The sequence below is a fragment of the Sus scrofa genome, chromosome 16, assembly GCF_054392235.1.
Source record: "Sus scrofa isolate SSC_HxYL_T2T_F1_AM1 chromosome 16, Sscrofa_HxYL_maternal_Yorkshire_Landrace_v2.0, whole genome shotgun sequence".
NCBI classification, from domain to species: Eukaryota; Metazoa; Chordata; class Mammalia; order Artiodactyla; family Suidae; genus Sus; species Sus scrofa.
This window is the reverse complement of record NC_139398.1, coordinates 85121934-85136514: the sequence shown is the minus strand read 5'-3', so window position 1 is coordinate 85136514 and position 14581 is coordinate 85121934. Positions and strand designations below refer to the sequence as shown.

Below are 14581 nucleotides of genomic sequence, written 5' to 3'. Positions count from 1 at the left end.
CAAAGAACCCTAAATAAATTTTGAGGATTTAAGGAATAAAAGAATGTACATAGATACTAATTAGTTAATCCTACAGATCTGTGGAGATCCTTGAGGCGGTAAACCAATTCTGTCTGGGATGCAAGGCCAGATAGAGACCAAGGCTTTGCTGGGAAAAGCCGAAATGAAGAATCTTTGGTTTGGGTTGCTTCTGTTGTTATTTCTATGGGTCACATTTTAATCCCCTGGTTCAAATGCCAAGGAGGGTGACAGCACCTGCTAACTCCAGGTGGCCTTACCAAAGGGATTTTCTGCCCATGACAGCTCTGGGCTTAGATGCTTATTGAGGTGGTGGTCGGTTTCAGAATGTGAAATTCTTATGAGGGGGGATTTTGTATTTTTGCTCTCATTTTTTTTTTTTTTTTTTTTTTTGTCTTTTTGTCTTTTGTTGTTGCTATTTCTTGGGCCACTCCCGCGGCATATGAGGATTCCCAGGCTAGGGGTTGAATCGGAGCTGTAGCCACCGGCCTACGCCAGAGCCACAGCAACGCGGGATCCGAGCCGCGTCTGCAACCTACACGACAGCTCACGGCAACGCCGGATCGTTAACCCACTGAGCAAGGGCAAGGACCGAACCGGCAACCTCATGGTTCCTAGTCGGATTCGTTAACCACTGCGCCACGACGGCAACTCCTCCTGCTCTCATTTTTAAATGGTGTCTAAAACGAGAGTCGCAGACTGTGAGAGTGATAACTTTACCCCCCGCTCCGGGAACTTGCAGTAAATGGCACCTCTGCCATCAGAGCACGCTTGTTGCTCACCTTTATAGGAGATGACCGGATGCTCTGCTCTCTGGCACTGGGATGCGTCTGTCTCTGGCTGGGCGAGTCTCCACCACCCCAGGCTGGAGAACAGCCATGCGATGATGCAGGGTCCCTTCATGGTGGGCAGGGGGCCTTGGACTCTGGGTGCTTGTCTTTAACCAGAAGCTCGTCTTCCCGTCATGTGGGGAAAGTGCCTAAAATACACAAAACAGAACAAGTGGGTGAACAAGACCTCAGATTTTGTGGTGCGGGGGCAGGGTCTTTTGGTAAAGCCTCTTCTTGCTCTTTAAGAAAAAAAAAAAAGAGCCTTGGAGTGCTTAGACACACCTTTTTTCCTAGAAGGTATTTCAGAAATGTGTGAGGATATGCGTATGTCTCAATCCAGACCTCTTGCCCTCCTAATAATTTTATGAGATAACCCATCCATTATAAAGGGAGAAATGTGCTCAGGTTTAAGCTCTACTGAGCTGTGATCCTCACCTCTGAGGAATACAGTTTAAGCGTTGTGATCATGGATTGGTTTTCCCTGGGAATGCTGTTCTTACCCCATGTGCAAACACAAATCTACATGTGCAAGCCCTAAGAATCCTTCCCCTTCCCTTTTCAAAATACAAAAGCCACTATTAAATAAGGCCATGACCATTGTCTTTTACTAATAACCTGATTAATAGTGTGCTATCCAATTCTTAAAAACCATCCATAGTTGCTGAATTTATCCTTTGAAATTTACAGAGGACCTGCCTGCAAAGTTTCTGGCTCGAGATCAAGTGTGAATCAAATAAAGCCTCTATGGAGCACCTACTGGGTGAAATCAAATTACTATGCTGGGAGCTGTAAGACTTTAAAGATTATGAATAATTTAAAAGATTAATAAGCTTTAAAATAAGACAGGCTTATAAAAATAACTATAATCCAAGCTGTTAGAAAACCGTAAAAAGAAGCAGGAGTTCTGGGGGAGTTAAGAGAGAGGGTACCACTGCTATTTCAAGATCAAGGAAGAGTCCAAGGAGTTCATGTTTGAGTTTAATCGTGGAGGATAAAGAGGATTTCAACAGAAGGAGATTTCTGGAAGTCATCCAGAAGAGGATGAAGGATGCACTGGAAAGGCAAGAGGAAGCAGCAGGCAAGATGTCTTGGGAATAGTTTACGGCCCTTGACCTTGACCCCAGGAGCTATAAAGGGGAGTAGTGGGAAGGGGCTAAGAGAGGAGGTTGGGTTAAGATTCAGAAAGCGAACATACCAAGGTCTGAGGTCTCTATTTTTAGGCAACAAACTACCACAATAGATTAACATGAGAAGAAATATTGGTAAGATCCTTCTCACCGTCGTGTACATGGGACATTGGATAAAGAAGAGCCTGGAGGTGAAGTTAATCTAAAGCGATGGCAATTTTCAGAAGGGAAATAAATGAAGCTGGGACTTCAGGTGGCATCAGCATCAATGGAAATTAAGGCAAACCCAGCAAAGACTCAGTGTGGTGGGTATGGAAAATTAAAGATGTCCACAGCTTCAACCTTCCTTTCACAGAAGGTGGATCCATGAACCTGGTTGATTCTATGATTCCTTTGCTCCAATACAACAAGAGTGATGAACCCAAGTTTCCAGGACCACACCCTAAAGAAGCTGGCAGTTTCTACTCTCTGTCTCTCGGAACACGTTCTCTGGAGGCATCAAGACTTGAGGTCGGAAGTCCAATGTCCCAAAAGTGCCTTGCTAGAGAGACTACAGGTAGGACCTCCTAGTAATACATGCTCTGAGCCCAGGTTCCCAGCCACCCCCGCCAAGACACCAGACGTGTAAGTAGGCGGGAAACCCACTGACATCAGAAAGTGTCCCAAGAGCAAAGGAGCCAATCAGTTAAGCCCTGATTCCAAGTTCCTAAACCCAAAGTGAAGAGGCACAGATGCACTCAAGAGAAAGAATGCAAGTCGCCTCGAGGAGAGTAATGTCATTTTTTCTTTCTTTCTTTTTTTTTTTTTTTCTTGTTTTGGCCATTTCTTGGGCTGTTCCTGGGGCATATGGAGGTTCCCAGGCTAGGGGTCGAATCCGAGCTGTAGCCCCCAGTCTACGCCAGAGCCACAGCAACTCGGGATCTGAGCCGCATCCGCGACCTACACCACAGCTCACAGCAACACCAGATCCTTAACCCACTGAGCAAGGCCAGGGATCGAACCCGCAACCTCATGATTCCTAGTCGGATTCGTTAACCACTGAGCCAAGATGGGAACTTTTTGTGTGTGTGTCCACCCTCCAAGAGTTTATAAGCCGGGGAGGAGGGAAACTCCCCATTTTTTCAAATATGATCATCAACAGACGTTTTAGAAGGGAATACGATCCCTTGGTTTTGTGCATGTTGGGTTTAAGATGCTGAGAGAGTATTTCAGGAAATTCAGCAGACTGTGGAAAATCCAGGTTGGATGCTCAGGGAAAAAAAAGACTTCAGAGACAGCATATAATATGTGGAATTTTAGAATCATGGGTGTGGTTGAGACGCACAAAGGGAAACCATGAGAGGGAACAAGAAGGGCTGGAGGAAGGTATTTATTTAGAAGTTGTTGAAAGAAAGAAACCACACGAAGGTGAGAGAAGAGAACAGATATAGCACATCAAGCGAATACAGCAGCATGGGGACCAAGACGAGTTGGAAGGTAGAAATAACACGTTTTCAAAAGAGGTCTGGTCACCTGTATCACCACGCCCGTGGCCACCACAGGTCTGTTTGCTACGTCTGTGAGTCTATTTCGGTTTTGTCAATAGGTGCATTTGTACCATAGTTTAGATTCCACATATAAGTGCTATCATATGGTATTTGTCTTTCTCTTTCTGACTTACTTCACTTGGTATGAGAATCTCTAGTTGCATTCATGTTGCTGCAAATGCAACCCCTTCTTTTCTGATCCCTCTGACCTGAGACTTAGGACATGACAGTTCATCAAATGACATAGTTTATTACAGAAGAACACCTGTTAGAGGGGATTTAGATGCAGTTTTGTTCTGTTCAGAGTAAGGCGATTTGGAGTGCCTCTCCCATCCCCTCCAGGCGGGCTGCAGGTAGATAACCGTGGCCCCACATCAAAACACACTGGAGATTAAAAAATATGGGAAGGCTAATGAACATCACAACGGATGCTCAGGAAGTGCTGGTGAGCTCTGTGGCAGCTGGGACAGCAAGCACTCTACCAGGGCCTGGCACGCAACAGGCACCCAGAGCAGTATCTCTGACAGGCGGATTCCCAACAGAACAGCATTCCGTCATAGAGATAGGCAGGAGTGCAGCCTCTGAGACTGAGGGCCAGTCACCTAAATGCTAAGAGCAAATTTGTGTTGTGCAGATAGCTTCTCAATGCATCCGATGCAAGACAACATAGAATCCCCTTCTGTTAACTACAAAAGAAGTTGTGCAGACAAGCGCCAATTGGAACTGACCTACACTCACCGTAGCCACGCGCTCCCATCTCAGCTCTAACATCCTCCTGAAGGAAAGGTGGAGAAAAACAACACAAGGGCCTGACACGTTCCCTCCCTGGGATTCTGAACGTGATGATTAGAGGAGGAAACGCATGTCAAGTGAGAGAGCAGCTAAAGTGGGACAGCGGTTCAACGGGGATGAGACAAAATTACATGATTGCCAGGTTAGGCTAAGGGAAGCACATTTAATGAGCACAGGTGATTTTTAGAAGTTTATAATTTTCAGACTATATACCATGGTACCTTTTTATCTTAAACCAAAAGTTCTATAAAAAGTCCGCCTGGTAAGGTGGCAGGGAGGGGCGTTTATAACCTTGATTTAGAGTGAGGTTTTTCTGAGCATCCTACCAGCAAGGCTACCTCCTTGAAGAATCCTTTACTCTAAGTAGGCTCAGATCTAAATACCGGATCAGACTCTCACCTCTTGGTGGAACATGGTGGGGGAAGCAGGGTTAAATCAGAGATTTTAGCACTCAGTCGCAGCAGTACTGACATTTAGAGTCAGAGAGTTCTTTGAGGCACTGATCTCTGTATCCAGCAACATTCCTCGTCTCTACCTGTTAGATGCCAGAAACACCCCCCCCCCCCAATTTGGGTCAATCCAAACTGTCCCCAGACTTTGCCAAATCACCCTGGTTGAGTGTCTCTGCTTTGTACGCATCAAAGTACCTCTCCCTCATTGGAAATTAAATAAGCTATCATCACTTGAAAGATTATTTTTAAATATACTTATGTCGATCACCCAACTGAATTCATACTGAATCTTTTCAGCGAAATCTCAATAAAAATGAAAGCCACATTAACGAGAAGGATTTTCTACACTGGGGAAATACACGATGAAGGAATTTTCAAAGGATCCATTTCAATAAAATTGCCCAAATATCAACCCACCACCTCCGGAAAATTAAAAAGGTGTTTGTTGAGTTGATACTAAATGAGAGGTTTTTGCCAACAGGAAGATTTATTACGGCAGATGGATTTGGGCTACAAAATAGAAGCATTTTTGTTGCATCCATTTCAAGATCCCTGAAGCCTGCCTCTTAGTTTCTTGATGTGGGAGGAGGATGTGTCTATAAGCTCCATCTAAACAGCAAACCTCTGTATCTACGTGTTGGTGCAGTAAATAACCTTTCCCATTCACACCCACACTGCCAATGAATAGACTCTGAGGAACAGAAAAACAACGGTTCCTTTTAGTTTAAAAGAAACGGCTGTCAGATTAAAAAGAAATCAGAATGAAAGCTTACACAAGAAGTTTTGCTTAGGGAACAAAGTCAAACTAGTTATTAATAATAATTAAAAAAAAAAAAAGATCCAGAATAAGCCTCATGTATTTCTTTGCAGGGGAGGCTGCGTTCCTTCGGAGCCTTGGGCCTGCTGCAAAGAATGTCTAATGTATAGGGAGTTCCCATTGTGGCTTCGCTGAAACGCATCTGACTAGCATCCATGAGGATGCGGGATTGATCCCTGGCCTCGCTCAGTGGGTTAAGGATCTGGTGTTGCTGTGAGCTGTGGTACAGGCCGCAGACTCTGCTCGGATCTGGCATTGCTGCGGCTGCGGTGTAGGCCGGCAGCTGTAGCTCCGATTCCACCCCCAGCCTGGGAACCTCCATATGCCGCAGGTGCGGCCCTAAAAAGCAAAAGAAAAATAAGAGAATATAGATATACATACATATGCATATGTGTGTGTGTGTGTGTGTGTGTGTGTGTGTGTGTGTGTGTGTGGGACTGGACCGCTTTCCTGTACAGCAGAAATTGACACAACATGGTCCATCAGCTATACTTTAATAAAAATAAAAAATAAGCAAAGTTGGAAGTGGCCCGATCAAGGGGCGCAACTCAGGGTCCGTGGATACCCTGCCAGCCAGGATCTGCCCTGAAGACTTAAGGGCTCCATCCTAGAACGGATGAAGTCTAGTGAGAGAACTGATCAATGAGCTGCTGGGAGAGGACCAGGAAGCAGAGTTCCACACCCACCAGAGCACCCCGGTCCTCAGGAGCTGCTTCGCGGTGTGCTCTTAATTGTAACATCAGACAGACAACAGCCGGATTTACGAGAAGGAGCTGGGTAGCTCCTCTGACAGGTCCGCATTTGCCCTCCTCCTTCCATCTCTTGGCCCTGTTCAGGGGATCAGATGAACTGCTCCCCTAAAGATGAAAAGCCCCAGCCCACGCTGCAAGCAGCAGAACCCACTGGAGAAGTCCACCCAGCAGCCCATGAAACCTCCCGGTCTTACCCCTACCCGCCTGGGTACAGCCAAACACGGTGACGTGGTGTCTGTTGCACCATCACCAGCTGCTGCCAGGTAAACAGCCCTGCCCTACTCAAAATCTCTCGGGTTTCTCTGGGGCTTTCCAAAGAAAATACCATGCCCTTTCACCAGTAATGCAACTCCTTCTAATTCCACCTCCACCAACCCTGCCGCAAAGGTCACCTCCAGCCCTTCCAGCATAGTCCGAGTCCTAGAGTAAGCCTGGCACACGCATCTGCACAATTGCTGATGCCTCAGGCTGCACCCCTGCCCTGTGCCCTCCTGCTACCCAAGGTCAAGGCTGGCCTCCATCACCACACACAGAGCGGCTACCCTCTCCCGTCCTCGGTGGCAGATCCTTTTGAGGAGAAACCCAATGTGCCAATTCCGGTGCCTGCTTCCTCATCAAAGGTTACCCAGAAGGTCATATAACCTTCTGTGTTTCTAAGTTTTGACTGCGTCTTTATATTGGAACCAAGCTAAGGGTTGAACGTGTAATTACAGTCCCAGATGTAAGCATTGCCACATGCTGAATCGGCCGCCTGAATGAGAAATCGCATGGCCGACCTTCTATTTAGGGTCTAGAAGTCACTCATTTCTTGCCACAGAGCAAGCACCATTGTCAAGTGGCTTATTCAGCCCTTGGCACACAGGAGACAGGAAGTGACTCAACAATTCATATTTTTTGAGAGAAGGAAGAGGCATTAAAATCACCTCTCTCTTCACCTCGTTGCAGAGAAAGCGAAGGCTCAGATGGGCCGAACAGGCCTTACAGGTTGAAAGGTGAGATCAAGGGCACAGTGCCCTCTGGCCCTTTGCACGGTACACTCAGCCTCCCTGCTCACCCCGGTAAAACCACACACTCGTGGCCACAAGTTCAACTGGCCCCAATCACCTGCAGAAACAGAGTCCTCTCTCCAGAGCAAAGCGTAAGGGATGACCCATTGCCTGGAAACAGAGGGCTTCATTGATCTGGCCAGTCATGGGGAAGCAGGTCACTTGTGGGCACAGGGCTGCTCCCCAGCACAGGGGGATAAAGATGGAAAAGGACACAGTCCGGACACGTCCAAGTCCCAGGTATCAACAGTCAAGCAAGCAAACTTCTATCTTTCAACCATTACCAAAGGGCAGTAGGAACAGTCTTAGGGAACGCAGAAAAAGGAGGGATCCCTCTGAAGGCAGGGAGAACAACAGAAGCCGGGGCTTCTGAAGGGGGTTCACATGCAAGTGTTCAAACAAGCAGGAATAAAGGTCCAGCAGACCCTAAGTCCATGGTGTGTTCAGGGCTGCAAGAAACGCACCAAACGAATCTGAGCTCTTTCCTCATGGTGGCCTCAGCCATTCTAGGTCCTAAGCTGGAAATGGAGTAAACAAAGAATCGATAAAACAGTAAAAACTTAATTTAATGCCCAGGGTTCAAGTAAACAGATGCTTCCACCCTGTTGCAAAAACAATAACTGAGCATCTCATTCTTTGGGAAATAAAGCAAAGTTAAGACTTTTCTTGTTATTTTACTGAATCTATAAAGAGCCATCAGGATGTTCACCAAACACACCGCATCTTCAATTTTTAGGGACGTTTTGGTAAGAATTGGATCCTTCTAAATATTATTTTAACCCACATACCGTGACTGCCCAATCTCGGCCAAAAGAGGTTTAGCACAAATTAGGGCAACATTTTTAGGAATGTGTTAATGAAAATTCGGACTGCCCTTAAGGACAGAAGCACTGCGGGTGCCACCTTCAGGTAAGTAACTGAATAAGAAATCGGCTTTGTTACTCACGGATTTTCACCATCTCTGAACTGAGATGAGATGGAATTTTATGGCTATATAAAATGACCTCATGGTAGAAAATGGGAAAAAGCAAACATTAAGCTATTTTATACATTTCAATAAGGGTTCGGCTCCAGTGACCTTATTTTATATCTCTCTTCAAAGAGAATTGTTATTATACTTTTGCCTTTTTCCCCTTGTTTAGCTCCAGATGGCCTGGAGGAACCATAAAAATAAATGAAGTCCATTAGATAAAATTATTATTTACACAAAGGCAATATTAATTTTATCTGTCAGCAGGTTTTAAAACCAAGTGAAAGTCTGTTCAGTCTACTTCTATGCCAGCCAAACCCATAGGAACCCTTTCCAAGAAAGAAAGGGGGAAAAAAAAACAAACCTTAAATTATGGGTCCTTCAAGGCAACATAACTGTATTTCTAAAGGATTTAACCAGAGATGTTTCTTCAAGGCAGGAAACTATGGACGCAACAAAATAATCAAGTTATACATGACTCTCTTAGTGTGAAAATTACGACTCATGGCTCCCCTGTGTTTTTAGTTCAGATAAGCAGAAGGTGGAATATGCCACCTTCTTTCCTGTCACCTGCAAGGTGTGATGGCTCTGACGCTGTGCAGAAGATGCAAGAGAGGCAGGAAGAAAAGAATGAGCTCCCCAATGTCCCTACTCTGGTCAGCGTCACTAGACACCTTCTCATGGCCAAGTCCAGTGGGCTCATGAATCTGGACTTCTCCATGGCAACTGTGCCAATGGTCTCTCCTCTTGAATATCTCTTGAAACCCCTCTTTTCCCTGGTTTCCCTAACACCCCAACCTCCCTGTGTTCCTACTGCAACCAGCACTCTTTCTCTGAAGCCTTCTCTGTAAATAAAAGTGCAAATGGTCGTTTCTGCTCCATGTACACATTCTCAGTGGCCATCTCTCCAACTCGCATGACATGATGTACTTTCTAAAAGTGAGTGCCTTCCAAATCTGTAAGTCTCTTCCAGACCTCCGAACACAATCCAGACCCACCAAGGGGCTCCTGTTGTTGCTCCATGGGTTAAGGACCCAATGATGTTTCTGCGATGATGAGGGTTTGATCCCTGACCTCACTCAGTGGGTTAAAGATCCAGCTGGGAAGCTCCCCTCGTGGCTCAGTGGTTAACAAACCCGACTAGTATCCATGAGGACACGGCTTTGATCCTTGGCCTTGCTCAGTGAGTTAAGGATCCGGCGTTGCTGTGAGCTGTGGGGCAGGTCACAAACACAGCCCGGATGTGGCACTGCTGTGGCTGTGGTGTAGCCAGAGGCTACAGCTCTGATTCGACCCCTAGCCTGGGAATCTCCATATGCCTCAGGTGTGGCCCTAAAAAAAGGCAAAATACCAAAAAAAAAAAAAAAAAAAAAATCCATCTGGCATTGTCCTAAGCTGCGGCATAGGTCACAGATGCGGCGGTTCAGATCTGCTGTGGCTGTGGCTTAGGCCTCAGCTGCAGCTTTGAGTCCACCACCAGCCAGGGAACTTCCGTATGCGGCAGGTGCAGGCATAAAAAGAAAAATAATAATACTCCAGACCCATAAGTCAAAGTAGCCACCATCACATAAACAAGCCAGAGGTACCTCATCAGAAGGCGACCTGGTTATCTGTCATCGCCAACTGTCTCCGTGTCTATTTCCTCTCGGGACTGTGGCTCCACCACTTGCATGGACATTCAATTCATGACCTGAGGACGCCCCCACCATCGCACCCCCTCACCTCCCCAGAGCCCGTCTGTCCTTCTGTCACTCTGTTCTGACGACTCTCCTCTTACCCATATCTAGAATCACGCCCCCATTCCCACCGTGACCAGCCCTCTCTCTATTTCTCACCTCTACAATCTCAGCTGCTTTGGACACATTTCCCTGCCTTGGTTCCCATTCTTAAGCTTCATCTCTGAGTAGCCGTCTCTGATGGGTTCCCATCTCCCCCTCATCCTCGTGTGACCCCCCCTGTACATCGGCGCTCATTTCTATTAAAGCCTGTATCATCCGGAACGACAATCCCCGCATTCCAAACCCAGGCTGGGAAAACCTCAGCCTCCGGACAAGACAGGACATAGTTACCGCCCAAGAAAGGAGCTGATGGAGAAAAATAATGCAAACCCTCACCCACCCACCTCTCCAACTTCTTAACATTTCTGCTTCCATTAAAATGCAATTCATGTTCCCTGTCCTTCTCTGACTCTGCTATGCATTGTCACAGATGTTTTATTCCTCTACGAAAACTCTCTTAACATCTGGTCCACATACAAGGATTCCCATGGTTTTGAGAAATGTCCTTTCTAAATGTCATCATTTTCCAATTAATGGTCCAAAGGGATGAAGGGATTACTACAGACAGACCGAGCTAAACAGAGGGCGTCCCCTGGGTCTGAAACATGAAAGCCCACGGAAGATATGACGGACGTGTGTGCGAACCCGTTAGGGATTCGGGAAGTTAGTCTGGCGCACCGTAATTCGCTGGAACCCCTTGAAAAATCAAAGGGCAAAAAAAGGTGATGTGACAATTCACAGCAGAAGTAAACTCATCAAATGCATTGCTTTAGGATGAAAATGCTACCATCTTAAAATAGCATGAGATAAACTTACAGATAAGAGGCTACTAATACACTTGGAAGAAGTTCGTGAAAAGACCCCTGTTGGTGCTTTCAGGCTTGACTGAGAATGACCCCTGTGTAAGGAGCTCTGCTGCTACCTAGCAGGCCCCAGGACATGTCAAAGATGGTTCATGTGAGTTCAAAATCCATCGCACTCTTTGGTCAGGGAACAAAAAAGACACACCTCTAGAGCACTAATTACTAGGCTGGGTTCCATTTGTTCAAAACAAGAATAAGTAATCCTTACCGAAATTAAAAAAAAAAAAAATAACTACAGTTAAGAGTACTGGATTGCATATTTGAAAGTTGCTCAGAGAGTAAATCTTCAAAGTTCTCATTATAAGAGAAAAACATACTGAGATTTATCACATCAAAATCGAAGATGCTACTAATCAGAGGTGGGTAAGACCTAAGAAAATGTAAAGGAGGTTATTAGGTTATGTGCAGTTATTAATACAGCTCTTATTTTCCTGAAATAAGCCCGTAAAATAAGTACGAGCATTCTTTCCTGTTCTGCAGATGTGGAGACAAGATGTAAGGAGGTCCCACAGATAATGGGGAGAGCTAACCATTTTAACCGGTACATCTCTGGCTCCAAATTCAGGTCACCTTGCTGTACTAAAGATACCACCCCTGTTTCTATAATAATAATTTATTGACTAGGGATCGGGAGCCTGGCTAGACACATGGACCGTCCGGTTGGAAAACAAACAAACAAACAGATGCTCTATTGCTACTAACTGACTTGGCACTGGATCTGAGTATTTGTTTCCTTGGGGACAGAAACTTCACCAAGTTGCTGGAGGCAGTTGCATTCACCGATCCTGGAGCCAGAGATCTCGGCAGGGAAGAAAGCGTACCAGCCCTTAAACAACAATGGAAAGGCCTTGGTGCCACGTGTCACCCTCTGCCCACCATCTACACATCCTCTGGGGGCCCCAGATGCGGACTAGCAGCCACCAGCTGGTGAATATACATTTAAATCTCAGCCCCGCCCTGTCCCTGAAACTGCAAATTCATCCTCTCTTCGCTTCTTGAGTGCAAAGAATTACCTCCAACCAAACGTGGACTGAACGAACCACCAGCCGCCCCTCTTGCCCACATCGGCTTCCTGCCCCAATCCTCCCCATCACAGCGAGAGTGCTTTTGAGTTCTCCGATTTCCTCTGGTGACACTAAACCATCAGTAACCCTGTCCCATGGAGCACACGCCTGTCCCCCCCCACCTCTCGCCTCCACTGCTGCAGTCCCGCGTGAAACCACTTCCTCTCTCCCTGGACTCAGCAGAAGCCTCTCTAGTTAGGGTTTTTCACTCTCACCTCCCTCCCAAAGTCCACTGTCTCCATCGCAATCACAGTAATCTCTGGAAAGAGACTAAAACAGTCAAACTCATAGAAGCAGAGAACAGAACTTCCCTGGCTGAACAGGGCTAGAGAGTGGGAGAAATGGGGAGATGCTGATCAAGGGGTAGAAAGTTTCAGTTATGCAGAATGAAAACATTCTGGGGAGCTGGTGGACCCCGTAGTGACTACACTTAATAAGACCATTTTGTATGCTTGAAATTTGCTAAGAGAGTAGATTTTGGTTGTGGCTTTTTTTTTTTTTTACAGTAAGCACAAATTATTTTCTCAAAATTTTCACAATGACTCAATAAGGTAGCCATTAACAGATGAGAAAACTAAGACCGACAAAGGTTAAAGTAAGGCCAAGTTAACTGCCTAAGATTACAAGACACTCAATTAAGTAAGTGGTATATCTTAGATTCAAATCCAAAATTTTCTGATTCCAAAGTTTCACCTTCAAAAGCCTATTTAAAACAGAACAAATATTGTACAATAACAAGAACAAAATCCACCTCTCCAACTTGAATTTATTTCAAACATTCATACAGATGATTCACTAAGGGATTCTTTTTTTTTCTTTCTTTTTTTTTTTTTTTTTTGTCTTTTTGGGGCTGTACCTGCGGCATATGGAGGTTCCCAGGCTAGGGATCGAATCAGAGCCGCAGCTGTCAGCCTACCCCTCAGCCACATCAATGTCAGATCCAAGCTGTGTCTTGGACCTACACCACAGTTCACAGCAGCACCGGATCCTTAACCCACTGAGCGAGGCCAGGGATAGAACCAGCCTCCTCCCGGATGCTACTCAGATTCGTTTCTACTGAGCCACGATGGGGACTCCCCAAGAGAGTAGATCTTAACCATAGACATACAAAAGGTAACTAGGTGCGGTGGTGGGTGTGTTGGTTCATTTAACTGTGATCATCATTTCACAATCCACACGTACATCAAAACATCACAGTGTACACTGTAAACACAGGCAAATTTTATTTCTCAACTGTACCTCAATAAAACTGGAGAAAAAGGATCAACTTTAACAAAACATCGGTATGTTTTTATTTTTTATTGAGGTATAGTTAACTTACAATATCATGTTAATTTCAGGCACACACACGCTCTTTTTCAGATAATTTGCTACTATAGGTTACGACAAGATTTTGAGACACTTAGTTCCCTGTGCTATGCAGCAGGACCGTGTTGGTTATCTGTTTTCTACACAGTACTGTGCATCTGTTAATCCCAACCTCCTAATTATCCCCCCTTCCCCTTTGGTAACCACAAGTTATCTTTTTTTTTTTTTTTCAGATTCCACAAGTGATATCATATGATGTTTGTCTTTCTCTGTCTGGCACATTTATACGTTTTTTAAAGGGCGGCCCCTCCCTGGCCCCCGCATCTTTCCAGCACTCCCATGCACCGTGAAGGGGACACACATGCACACACACACACACACACACACACACCCAGGTGCGCGTGTTCCTGCACATGCACGCGCGCCTCTGGTATTTTTGCCCAGTAAGCTCATCACCTTTCAGATGCCACTTGCAAGGTCCACAGGTCCCTTTTCTAGGTCTGTCCAAGGTGCCGCCTTCTCATCACTCAGGTTTTCCTCAAGGTCACTTCCTCAGAAAGGCCTCCCCAGCCAGGCCAGCTCAAGTACAGCCTCTCACTCTACCAGATTCTGTTATTTCTCTGATTCATGTCATTAAAACTACACAAAATCACTCAATTGAGGTAGCTCTTGAAGGCCACTAGACTATCCGAATGGGGACCTGAGCCCACTGGACGTCCCCAGGACCCAGAAGGGAGATGACATTAAATAGCATCCACTGACCAAACAGGTCCAAGAGGGGATAGGAGCCAAGACAGCCTTTATCTACGTGATGGAAGAATCACTGCGAAGGCATGGATGCTTTCTGCCGGTGATGCTGGGCAGGGCTCAGGGCAAGTTTCAGGAATGCCTCTATGGAAAACTGCAAGTTCCGTCATAAGGAATCAGTCTATTGGGTGAGATTTCAGAAGAACACGCCAAGGAAGAGCATGAATTAGCTGCCAGAAAAGCATCGAACAATTAGCACATAATGCAACACTTTGAAAAGCTTACATGCTGAGAACATATGGCGTTTTATTCTTCAGTTCATTAGCCTGAAATGTAAAAAGGTCACTGAGGACATTACAATAAAGGTCTCCATGGTTTCACGTAATCTGCAAGTCGTTTAAATGCTGCATTTCAAAATATTAAAAGCTATGTGATGCTAGATATGTTAATGGAAATACAAAAGGAACAATCTCTAAATACAAGTCCAGAAA

At 45.6% G+C, this 14581-nt stretch overlaps 1 protein-coding gene and 1 long non-coding RNA gene across 17 annotated transcripts in view; one reads left to right on the top strand and one right to left on the bottom strand.

Annotated features, from left to right (window-relative positions):
* The window catches only part of SEMA5A (semaphorin 5A), a 530468-nt gene that overhangs the window by 340855 nt on the left and 175032 nt on the right, over window positions 1–14581 (bottom strand). For all 16 annotated transcript variants that reach the window (XR_014831038.1, XM_085001952.1, XM_085001944.1 and 13 more), the window contains one exon: window positions 801–997. Coding sequence is in view for 9 of the 16 variants with exons in the window: in XM_085001952.1 (XP_084858078.1) it covers window positions 801–921 (121 nt within the window). In the remaining 7 variants the exon portion in view is untranslated. The remainder of the gene's footprint in view (window positions 1–800; window positions 998–14581) is intronic.
* Window positions 1–14581, top strand: part of LOC146395693 (uncharacterized) — a 186964-nt gene that overhangs the window by 158715 nt on the left and 13668 nt on the right. The gene's annotated exons all lie outside the window — the stretch shown is intronic.